Here is a 12,680-nt window from a genome sequence, read left to right as displayed (position 1 = left end):
ACGTGACTTTTCGTTTAAAGATCTCTTATTCTTTCTGCGGAATTCTGTTGTATTCTCTTTGAAATTTATTAAATTTTCTTTTAAACATACAACATTTTGCTGACGTATCTCTATTTTTTTCCTCGATAACGCTTGCTTTATTCAGCAATAATTTTTGTGCGAATTTTACACTATCACAGCGAAGACGAGTCCTTCGAATCGTCTGCTTAAAATCGCTGACAATACTTGCCGCCTATCGCTTGCTATCACCCACTATAAAAGCGTCAAGTAATATTTTACCAAAGTTAAATACATCGTTCGTCCGAGGAATACGTATCGACGTATCAACAGTGTTACTAACCTTCTCCATTTGTTCGAAGGTTGTGTCAATTTTCCTGTTAGGTATGGTTTTGATTTCGCTGCCGCTTTCGCTGCTGGGCCTATAAATAACGCTGCTGTCGCTGGAATTACTCTGACCAGTACTATTAGAATTACTATGAGAGCTCTCGGACATCAGGTCGGAAATACTTGGCATTGGTGACACCATTGCAACCGTGTTCGGATCGAGCTTACGATGCAAAGCGTCTGCCTTTAATTTTGTGGGCGTCGGTGCGCCTGGCATGTTGTTTTCCTTCGGTGGTTTCGAAGTGCCTTTCACCAAGGCCGTGGGCTTCGGAATGCTGGAACCTGGGCTCCCGGAAGCGCCCAAGGTTGAACCTTGCAGTGGACTATTAAGAACCGGTGGCTGCTTATTCGCTCCAAAATTTAGCGCGTTCGAAACTTGCCCGTGAGGAGGAACGTTAACGTGAGTCGTTGCAGCAGCTACCGGATTCTCTTGAATGCTTGCCATTTTTACATCCATCGGTGCTTCCGGGCTGTTGCGAGGAGAAACGGGCGGCGTTTGCTTTCCATTTATCCTTTCTGTCTCGTGTACCTCGTTTGGAATTCGAGCTTTCACGGGCAGGCTCGTATTTTGTTGCTTCAACGGACTGCTATTTTCCACGGGTACCGCTTGATTATTCGTCAATACGGTCTCTCCGATCTCCTTTTGCTTCTCGACCGTCGACTTTTGGTCGCACAAATTCGCTTGGTTCATAGACAACGTGTGATCGATCGTAGAACTATTCTCGTTGGTGATGACGATTTCTTCGTGCTCAGTCTGCTTGATCATTCCATTCGTATTGCTCAATAATACCTTCTGCGCTAGAACGTCCTTGTTCAATCCGTTCGGCGGAACCTTCATATTTTGCAGATGAACTTTCGTGTCGGGTATCTTGGCTGGCAGCTCCATCTTGGGTCTGGGCGACTGTTTCGACGAATCGTTCTTCAAGCTGCCAAAGTTCTTCGCGTCTTGTGGAGCGATTTGCTTAGGAGGCATCAACACGGAAGGATTCGGTTTCTGCAATTGACTGCTAGGCTGTTGCTTCAGCAGATCGTGGAGATTCGAGGACTTTTTGTCCACGGCCGGTTTGGCCGCCACGCCACCGATTTTACTGGTCGGCTTGACATCTTCCAAGGGCGGATTATAGCCGACCAATTTATCAGGTGCACCCTTCGTCCGCGCTATTTTACTTTGAGCTTTGCTCTGCTCTTTCCTCACTGTCTTTGGGCTCGCCTGTTTCGCCGGCTTGGTCGATTGAAGTTTCGATTTCAGCGCGCGACTCTTGGGCGATTCCACTTGTAGCTTGCTCTGATCGCACAGCGACGTCGAGCTATCGGAGTGTTCCGATCTCGCCGAGGAAAAGCCGGAAGAACTGGATGTACGTTTCGACACGCCGGACGAAGCTTTACCGCGATCTTGATTCTTCTCTTTGTTGTTGAAGAGCTTGAATTTGTCTAAGACGGAGTTCTTGTTTTGCTGGGTGGGTGCTCCCGTGTTGGCGTATGGCGATTGTTGAGCAGTCCTTACGCCGCTGGGTTTGCCCACCGTAGACGCTCGAGGGCTGAAACGATTTAATGTTCGATGATTAGTTCTTCGATGCCATTATTCCAATTGTGAGAAATAGCAAATAATACGAACGACGCAACGATAGGAAAACATTATCGAGTTTACAGTATGCTCGATAACAAATGGTAGACAGTTTAACAATTGTGTTACTGCAAGGAAAGATATGATGAAAAGAAATTGGGAAAATGAAGGATAAAAGGTGTATATATATATATAGCAGCCGATGTATGCTGTATCGTTAGGAAAAATTGATATTTACCTTGGGGTAGTGGCTGCAGGTTGTCTGTTCGTAGAATTCTGATTTCTGGGCTGAGGAATGAAGGAGAGTCCGCTTTGGGGTGACTGTTGCTGACTCGGACTTGTGCTTCTCGAACTGCTTGCACTGCCTATGCCACCGTTTCCATGTTTTAAACCACCTGAAACAGAAAATCATTGGTTCTGTTTAATCGTTCCTTGGAATATCGCTGTTTGCTTTAAAACATGAAAAGATATCATCTTTAATCGACAATCGAGTTCAGCGAGCATCGATGAAATAGCGGATATAATAGTCGTAGTAAATACTCTGAAAAAAAGGAGATGAAGGATCACGTTCACAATAGACGAAGAACCATCAGCTACTCTGAAGCCCAATAATGATAAAATTTTCGATATTCGAGAAAATATCCGTGCTAAGTGCACTCGTAACATTTAATTAAACGATCGATGATAAACGCTTATAATTCGTCTGGTCTTTTTCTAACAGTATTCACACTGTCATTGGCCGCGTCTCAATAAAACGACGATCGGTTGGCTCATTAACCGAGCACAGTCGCAATACTGTACCAGACCTCGACTCCGTAGCTGTGTCTGGGAAGTATACGCTGTTTGTAGACAAAATAAACCGCAAGCCTGCTATGGTACATACACGTGACAGCGTGCATTTACCATGCAAGGAGATTAATCCGCTACTGCTCGTTGCTCAATCTGTCACTACTGTAATCGCAGACATTGTTTCCACCAAGTAATTTACGTTATCGTGGGACAAAGTTATAACACGTCGAATTAATAGATCATCTTGCATGAAAACATAGTAGTTATATCATTCGACGGACACAAAGGACATTAAAACCGCTACATACGAAAGATTAAGTTAAAATAATAGTAGCTGTTTTTCAGCCTTGTGTATCGCAATACGGAAAGATTCTCTCTGCCATGTGATACAGAGATAATATTATAATCGTTCCGTCGTAGAAATTTATGGATTAAAACACATTTTTCTTCTACGCGTGACTTTAAAAATATACGTTCAGATAACAGAGGTTTTATCGTACTTATTTCGGAGAATAATTCTCAATAAAAAAAAACTAATTAATTAGTTGGTATAAAAGGAGAAATTAGGAAATATATATATGGATGAATTATCCAACGCTATTTTTTAAAAAGAATTGGATAGACGACCGATTACTGCAAATAGAAAATTACGTGATACACTTTACAGTGTACCTAAATTGTCGCAATGAAGATCCCTGATAAATTTTAATCTAGATCATGAAACAGCTGCGTTATCCTGATCCACGCTACTGCCAGCTGGCAGAAGTTACGTAATTTATTACTCGTGTCATTCTATTGTTGCACACCCGTAATTAGCAGAAAGACCGAGTGACTTATTAATATAAGCCAGAGCAACTCGTTCGCTTAGATGAACGACGATACTAAATAATTCAACATCGCATGTATGATAATTAAATTCAGCACAGGAGAATAACCACGAAGCAATTAATTATTTGCACATAATTCAGAACTTTGGAATTATTAACACGGATTGGCCGAACAAATCAATTAGATTATTACTTGGTTATATCTGCAAGTTAGCTTATTTAATTTAATTACCGCTTATTTCCTTTTTGAAATTATTATCGTTATTCCATTGAATTACTATCTATTTTCTTATTATCTTGGTTTCTGGTATTCGCATCACTCAAAATATCAACTTTCTAACTTATCCAGGCCTTCGTGATTTATTACTTTCGCGCGATAATTTCACATTCCATTCTCAGCGATAACACGTGTTTGAAATTAGTTTCGCAAACCGTTTAATTTTATGTATTTTCCAAGTATCCGAGAACAGCATGTTTACGTAACTAAAGAGCCAACGCGCGGATTCAATCGAGCTCAATTTATAATTTAAAATGGTCGTACGTTTAATTTGCTTCAAGCTCTGAGAACTCGCGTCCACGTTACGCGTGTAACAAACTCGGACAACGTAGTTTCCTCGCGATGAATCACATTAAGGATCGTGTGGCTTAAATCAATTCCTCTATTTACTTAAGTTAATTCGAGCGCGCCGGTCACACGTTCGATCGGTACTCGTTACGGTAATCTCGACAACCGCGATCGTTCTTCATTGGCACCGGTGATGACACTGATTCGCCGTAATAACAGAGCCTAATTCTGACCGGTCGATCAGCTCAATTGTCAAACTACGTACGCGACACAAATCGGCTGGATACGAGATAAACGGTTCGTGGCTGAGAATGAAGAAATCTTACGATGTTGCAAGGCTATTTGCGAGGGGCGTCGTTATTAGTTTAACCCTCTATCGATCAGCCATCGTATAACGAGCGCGACCATGCGTAGCAGCATTCATAATCGGATACCATGCGTGCCGGCGAATCGGTGAATCGCATTCTTTCGTTGTGTTGCCATTGGAATTTAAACACGCATGGAGCCAAACAAAAGGAAAGAGCGCAATTAAAACGGGATTTAGGATTCCTACGATTGTATACGTTGATCTCAAACAGGATGAAATAAAGTGGAGAAACGTCAAGACAGAGGTTTCATTTTATTTTAGATTTCGTATGATGGGTACATTGCATGCTTGGATTTTACTGTTAAGAGATAATCGCCTTAGTCGCGCTTCACTTTTTAAGGTAATGTAGTTACGTCGCTTACATAAAATTAGCACAGCTTACTTGTCCTTGTCTCTTTCACTTTTTCTATATGTAGCACTTACGTACTGTTCGTGCACGACAACAAGCATATTTAATCTACATTTTCATCGTAAGCTACATGAAGATTAGTGTTGCACGATTTGTGTTAGAGATGGCCTCGCTAAATTTGTCTAGGGTTACTGATATAATTAATAATTTAGAATTTTTGCAAAATGCGTGATTTCATTAAATATCTTCCAATTTCTATACGCGTTTTCAGCTTCGTTTCAAACTATAATTACGAATGTATATAATTATAATTGCGTAATAGCACCAATAGAATTTTTAACGATTTCATACAACGCTCATAATATATCCATAAAAATTGTCTATGTGTAAGGATTCGACTACTTTGGCGAGTCATCGTCAATTAAATGATTATACCGAATAAACTATAAATCAATTGGTTATTGTGAGAGTACGGAGATTTGTATCTGAGCCGGAACTCTTAGCGCCTTACGAAAAGCTTCAGTCACGGGGTGTCGTAATAAATTCGATTTTTTTATTATCAGCGAATCGAGGCATCGCTGACAAAGAAGAGGCAGGGGAAGAGACGAGATAGAGAAGTTAAAACGTGACCAGGCATTAGAGGTTGCCTGTCATGAAAATGATTCATCGGAAGTCGGAGCACGACCGATCGATCCTGCAAGATATTAACGACATTCGCGCGCCCCGAATTCTCAAATATTGACCAGGATATACCAGGACATAGAAACCACCTGCACTATCATGCTCTCCCATGCCAGTACTTTTTTCCCTCTTTATTCCTACTCTATCCAAAGCGCCAGGTGTTTTTCAATCATGCTCGTGTATTATGTATTCCATGTACCAGAGCGTTTTGAAGGATAGAGGTTGAATATCGCAGGTTAGTATTTTATTACCAGACTGCGGTTGTCCGTGCATTTATGAGAAACATGCAAAAATGCAGAGAATGTATATGCGTAATATGAAGAAACATGTATACACGGTGTGCAAGCTAAAGTACGTATTTGTTGTAATATTTAAGGAATAAAGTATATTTCGTATTTCACCGTTATCAAAGGCATGAATTGGCGTAAATATGCGCAGCCTGTATACCACGTGCTTTTATGTAGAAGAATATTTAACCGGAAACCATGTGAAATTATCGCTGAGGTCTTTCAGACTTTACGCGTTTGTAAATTATTTTACGAGTTTAGACAATGCTGAAGATATATAACATACGACAGTCCAAAGAGTAAGAAGTGGAAATTAAGGAGCACGGTATCCAGGGACAATAGAATGGGAGGAACCTGGGATGCAAAGGGCTGCGAAATTCCGCAACGTGCGTGCTAGGCAAGACTTGTTGCGCTCTCATGGCAGCGAACGCGTGCGAACTCGTTCTTGTATTTCCTCCAAGCACAGTGCTTCAAACTTCACGTTGTTCTAATTTTACCTCTCATCCCACTTTAAATATACTCGCGGCGGAGACCTACTAAAAAATTGTTTTTCCCCGAGTAGACAAACATTTTCTTATTTACAGAGACACGCTGTCTATTTCGCGTTTCTCGGTTAGAAAACGTGCAAAATAAACGCAGCGAATCTTTAACAATCGTGACGAGGGGCAAACCGCCGTAAAAATCAGACAAAGAGAAGAAAGATTTCTCGATATCACACAGTTTGATAGAACGATCAAGTAGCTTACCGAACTCGCACTAAACTGCCATCGTAAATCAAGAATCACGAGTCAAATGTCACGTGCACAGAGGCTCTCACGACGAGGTTTTTACGGTGGCGGCGATTACACTTTTAACCGAATTTCGTGCGATCGGCCGATTATGGGCGATGCGTCCTCCCGTGTTCTCGTTCTAACGTAAACTCGCACTTGCATTTCATGCGAATGCGGTACAGCTCCATACTGTTCCACTCTACGCTCTCCTCCCTCCTTTTGTTTCGCTGGTACGCTTCGTGGCGAGAGTGCATCGATGCACGAGGGAGCAACGAGCAGCGGTTGCATTAGTGCGTCTTTAACGGTGTACGAACTCATAAGGGCATTGCATCGAGTCTACGTGGTGTACGAGCGTGTTCATCGTCGTCTCTGTATGTGTGTTTGTGCGTGTGTGTGTGTTGCATATTTGTGTGCGCGAGCGTGTGCCTCGAGCGACCCATGCGTATGCATGCGTATGTAATCGTGTGAATGTACGATTGACAGGCCAAAGCGATTAACTTCAGTGGTGACTCTTTGAGAGACACTGACTTCTCTCTTTTTATCTCTTGCCTCTCGTTTCCTTCTTCTTTCCACTTTCGATATTTTCTACTGAACAGATGTAACCAGAAAGACGCAGATTACTTATTTTCTCAGAAAGCTCGATAATGCGCGCCCGATGAGAGGAACAATCATTGGGTTTGTAGAATATGTTCGTGGCCTGCAATCGAATCGAACTGCGATAGCTTGTTTGACGAATTACTGCTTTATTTATCACGTAGTTTTCACTCGACTAACGTGGTACTTCAATTTCTAATTGATCTTTCGTATTTTTCTAATATTAATCGTTTCGGGATCCAAGCTCGTTCGGGAAGGACTCGGATGCGATGAACAGAGATTTTCTAAATTATTGTTCCTTTCTTATCGACTATCGACAGTTATGCGTCATTCTTACGATAGTTAAACGCGCAGTTCAATTAAAGGAGAGTTAGCGCCAGTTGAGAGTCACTGTGAAGCGTGCAGTGCATGCGATATGTGTACGGAACTCCATTGGCACACCGGAGGATTTGCCGGGAACGGAAGATCAGCGAAGATTAGCGGCAAAACGATTTCTCCACGCTCGTCGAACATGCACTTAGCTCTTCATCAAATTATTATACGTAATTAGACAGTAAGGTCTAAAACAAATACAACGTAACGAATTCGAATCCTTTCATTTCTTGCGTGAAGAGTTAAGCTTGCTACGAAGTTATACGTACGTACGTATAGTTGTTGACAGGCAATTAAAAAATTTCAATAACATCGTCATACGGTAAAGAGAAAACGTCGTTACGTTAAATGCTAAGATTAAAAGTTCGGGGAATGTTATCGATACTATTCATTTGATTCTGCTCCGTTCGTATAATTTGATAACGTAACAATTTATCAAATATATTTGATAAAAAATTTCCAAGAACAAATGACGAAAATGATGCGATTATTGCGTGATATCGTACACAGCAAATAGAGAAAAAGTAACGGCTAACAAAGGCGTTTTCCATCGCTGCGTGGCAAACTGAGTGTAAACGTTCTTAGATTGCCATATGAGACGACTTACTCCCACGTATGTTATAGTTGGAAATATCGGTTTCTGTTTTCTGTTCCCACCTCCGTTATATCGAGTTACGCTTAAGATAAAGCACTACGATTCATTCTATGATTACACGCTTAAGTGCACAAGGTGAAAGCCTTCAAGAGGAATAATATTACGAATACGTAGGATCATTTAAAGAATAGAAATGATCAACCTTCGTAAGTCTAGGAATCGTGAACTGTTTGAAAGATTATTGACGCGATTCTTTTACGGAATAATAGGTTATTACATCGCGAATGTTTCTGCGCCTATATCACAAACGTAATTCATCTATCTACAGTTGAAATTTCGGGGTAACGTAGACTTAACAAAATACGAAGATCGATAACCCGGTAAAATTATACGAACATCAAATTAAACGAGTACATTTAGTGGTTATCACGATCGTTAACAACGTTTGGTCATGGACGACCGTGGAGGATTTTTCAAACTAATCTACCTAACGAACGCTTTGATCGGCAGAGAAGTTTTAATCAATCTGTTATCCTCGCGACAGAGAAATAAAAGTTTATCTGCTTGCAAGCAGAAACACGAGGTCAAAGGCGGCCTTTGAAGTCAGCGGGACGGAAAAACGTTGGGCAGAGGAGAGCTAAAATGATTAGTTAAGGAGTCGAATTACGGTCAGGCCACCCCGTGTGAGTCTAAGATGGGGATTAGAGCCCTTAGAATTTTCGTTCACCTTCTACGAGAACCGACCATCTTCGAGATGACTAACCGACCCTTTTCCACGGAAAACTCTATTATCGACTAACCGTCGAATCGAACACGAAGTTTCTTCTCGTTCTAACGCCTCTTCTGACGTCTGTTCCGATGCGACGCGACGCCTCTCATCTGCTATTTCTGAGCTTTTATGCGATTGGTATGGATAACGGTGAGCGAATGCGCGAGGGTTCCAACGCTGCAGCTCGAATCTCAATTAGAAGATTAGATTGTAATTAGCCGCATGTGTCAGTCGATCGTATTACGGTTGCTTCAAAGCGCAGTCGTCAATTTCTTCCTCGTTGCACTTCGTTATCTATTGACATCTCTGAACCACAGAGGAACAAGTTGATAGAGAGGATTCACGATGTTTCCAACGTAATCCTGCTACGTTCTTTCGGTCATTATCGATCCAATTATAATTTTCTAACTGTTAAAAAATATTTGTAGTTTGGAGGGAAAGGTCTTCTTAGAACTCCGTTTACTTGAACAAAATTCTACTCGATGCTTGATCAATTGAACTTTAGCTGCTTGAATTCACTCGCCTGAAAACGAACTCTTGTTACGTGAGAAATAATTGTTCATGAGATTCTATTATACGAACTCCAATTATATAAACCGTTAATCTCCTGACAAGTTGCACGCGTGTATGATTTCTTGTTTCAATTTTATTTTTAAACAACCTCTCGAAACATCGCAAATTCTATTTCTCTGTTAAAGTTGGAGCAAGAGATGGAAATATGACAATTGGAGAATCGTAGCAGAGTTAAATTCTAATTTTTAATTTAATTCTTTAATTAACTCATTGAATTAAATTTTAATTCTTCAAATCTTTTCGTTAAAGAGTACCTGTTAATGAAATTACAAGGCAAGCGAGGGATTTTAAGGAAATGGAGGAAGTTCGGATGATAATAGGATTGGCTCGAACCTCGTAAACGCCTTCCTCGGCGATACAAACGATAGGAGTTTCCTCTCCTTTCAATTTCGCTATCGGCTTCACCGATTTCGCGCACGTGTTTTTTCTCCTTCGGGGAATTCACGCACGTGCGGTCGTCGATACGAATTAGAGTCGGGGATGAGTTCAACAAAGCGGAGTCTCTTCTGTCACGGTCCCGTGGGATCAGCTTAAGACCTGAATATTGTCAGGAGATAGTTGACTCATAAGACCACCGTGAATTTTGGTCTTTTTTCTATATATTTTTTTTTCTTTTCTCCAACATAACGAAATTCTATCATATTACATTATATTATCGATTTTTAACTTTTTTCTATCTTATATATGACACGTATAAACTCATTATCAAAATTCTGTGCAAAATACATTGTATTCGATCATTGTTTTTATTCGACAATTTATGGAGAGAGGTCAGTGTTCCACGCTAATAGGCAGGTATCGCAATTTTTAAAAAATTCTTGCATCACACCGAATGAAAATCGCGATATTATGTCGTTATATTATATTATGGTATCGCATTATATCCTACTATATGGACGATGTGTTGTGAAAATGTCGATATGAAAAGACATTACGAAGAATCGACGTTTCCGATCTGTTTTTCAACAAATTGAATATTTGCAGATGAATCTGGATGATTCTTGTGGTCGCGGCGCCCTTTTAGGGGGTTGCTCCGCAACAAGATCAACAGCGACGATATCCGACGCATATTATAGTTTCAATTCCCTTGTGGGCATCGCAACGAAATTGCATTCTGACAACGCTGGAGCACATCGTGAATCGAGTATTTTTTATTCACCGCGAAATCCATTTGCAGCAAGTCTATCGTGTCTTGCGATCTAGACGCTTAATTCGATGGGGAATCGTAGAGGGTGTGATGTTACAAAAGTATCATGTCCAATGTGATAAAATCCACATAGCTGTATGGCGTTCTTATCGTATCGTATTTCATATTTTAATAGAGGATACTTTATCGTTAATAACGTACATGTCATGATAATTCAGACTTTGTAGCAAAGTCTCTAGAATTCGATTAGATGGCCGCATAATTGTCTTCGTCGACCAAATCGAACTACGAAACCTGTTACTGGCGCTATCGCATCGTTAAACATGGTAATTTTGAAATTTAATAGACGTTCGAGATGAACGATGTTTAAGCATATTTTTCAAAGGATATAAGACTTTCTACTTTCACGTTCGTGATACATGCATACTATCATCTATAGTGTTCCTGGCAATCTACGATTTTATATTCTAGTATTGTAAACGTTAGGTGAAACTCGTCCTATTTCATGCAGTTCCAGTCGAAGGATACCCGCTGCTAACCCTTTCACTGTGGATTAAAATGACGATATGCCATTGTAAAATTGTATTGTAAATGTAAAATTTAAAAAAAGAGGAAGTTGTTTCATTGTAGATTTTGTACATAATTATTTACCTATTGATTAATACGTACTGCCTATATAATAGATTTTAAAATAGGAAATATATATACAGCGATTCATGTATCGTCGTAGGAATTCTAAATCCCTTTTTCATTTGGTTACTGTATTGATTAAATCAAGAGTCTTTAATTCGGTGTTCTCTACACACCTAACGTATTTTTGCGATTTGACAAGAATTCAAGTATATTCTTGAAACTGATAAATTTTAACAAAGTCTCCTAAATTTATCGACCGACACGATATACATTTGCATCGTCTAATTTTCCCATTAAGTCAGATAGGCAACTATAGGTATACGTTTGCGCGCGATCGAACCGTGTTCGAAAATCAATTCAACCGTGTAAGTGGTGATATAACATCGGCCGTGCATTAAACCCAGCGATCGATTGAACAGGTGCAAAAAGGAGATTCGCTTTAAAAATTGAATCCCATTAATCCGCGCATTCCTTTCTGCTTCGTCGCTCGAACCTATCTCGCGCATGAAAAATTGCGCATATAAATGATGTTGCTTTCCGGTTTGGGTTGGATCTCATCGTGGACGTGATGCTTCATGCCACTGTGAGAAACTGATGGACAGAGGGTATGGTTTTATTCCTGCATGCACGAAATCTGATTTTTCGCACGTTACAGAAATTACGATAAACATTTCCGATACAAATTGATATTATGGAATTAGTACATATTTTTGTGTAAAATTCTCTGATCAGTTCCAGACACGCGAATGGACGATAAATATCTTTGTAAAAAAAAAAAAAAAAAATGTTCATTAAATTACTGCTACCACAGAAAATAAGGTCCGCATTAAATACAAATACTTATAATTAAAAGCGCATAAATGAATAATAAGTATAGCAATTAATATAAACTACCGCGTAATAGTCCGTGATTTTCTCTAATTTCAAGTTTTATTCCTAGATCTAGCAATTCTTTTTACACGTCCGACCTTGCATATAATAACGAAATTAAATTTTTCTCGCGTCTTTATTTCTCAATTTAGTCTGCAGCACGCGAACCACGAACAAGCTAGAAGTGGTAAATTAAAATTCATTTTAGCCCGAGGAGAGCTTTGTAATATACCTACTTCCGGCGTAACAGAAGTTTTGTTCATTCAACTTCTGATTATGAGTTGTAAATGTGGCTGTGTACCGTGCGTTTGCACTTTGCCCGAAGCGGAAAACTGGATTTAAAGTATCGTATTCGCACGCGCACGTCTGCAACTTCCATTATAATATCTTTGCATCGCGATCATTATCGTTTTTCATCGTGTCACATTATTTTCGTGAACCGTTATGTTTTCTTTCCATTTCCTATTATTTTGCTATTGGGAAGCCCCTACACCATGCCTTGCATTACTTTTTGTTAGCTCTTACTGCTCTTCTCTCTCGTTAC

The 12,680-nt window shown here is 40.1% G+C and overlaps 1 protein-coding gene and 1 long non-coding RNA gene across 8 annotated transcripts in view; one reads left to right on the top strand and one right to left on the bottom strand.

Moving 5' to 3' along the window:
* Window positions 1-12,680, bottom strand: part of LOC126916905 (protein sickie) — a 190,959-nt gene that overhangs the window by 68,066 nt on the left and 110,213 nt on the right. For 6 of the 7 annotated variants that reach the window (XM_050723180.1, XM_050723176.1, XM_050723177.1 and 3 more), the window contains 2 exons: window positions 2,187-2,343; window positions 341-1,922 (listed from right to left, as the gene is read on the bottom strand). In XM_050723180.1, the coding sequence (XP_050579137.1) occupies window positions 341-1,922; window positions 2,187-2,343 (1,739 nt within the window). Of the gene's footprint in view, window positions 1-340; window positions 1,923-2,186; window positions 2,344-6,310; window positions 6,333-12,680 lie in introns of those variants that run through there. The other variant, XM_050723183.1, reaches the window with a different exon arrangement.
* Window positions 4,120-5,926, top strand: LOC126916931 (uncharacterized). Its single transcript, XR_007710829.1, has 2 exons — window positions 4,120-4,836; window positions 5,409-5,926. It is a non-coding gene; the product is annotated as an uncharacterized LOC126916931 (long non-coding RNA).

This window comes from Bombus affinis, chromosome 5 (genome assembly GCF_024516045.1).
Source record: "Bombus affinis isolate iyBomAffi1 chromosome 5, iyBomAffi1.2, whole genome shotgun sequence".
NCBI classification, from domain to species: domain Eukaryota; kingdom Metazoa; phylum Arthropoda; class Insecta; order Hymenoptera; family Apidae; genus Bombus; species Bombus affinis.
Note: the sequence above shows the minus strand (reverse complement) of the source record. Positions and strands in the feature narration are given on the sequence as shown.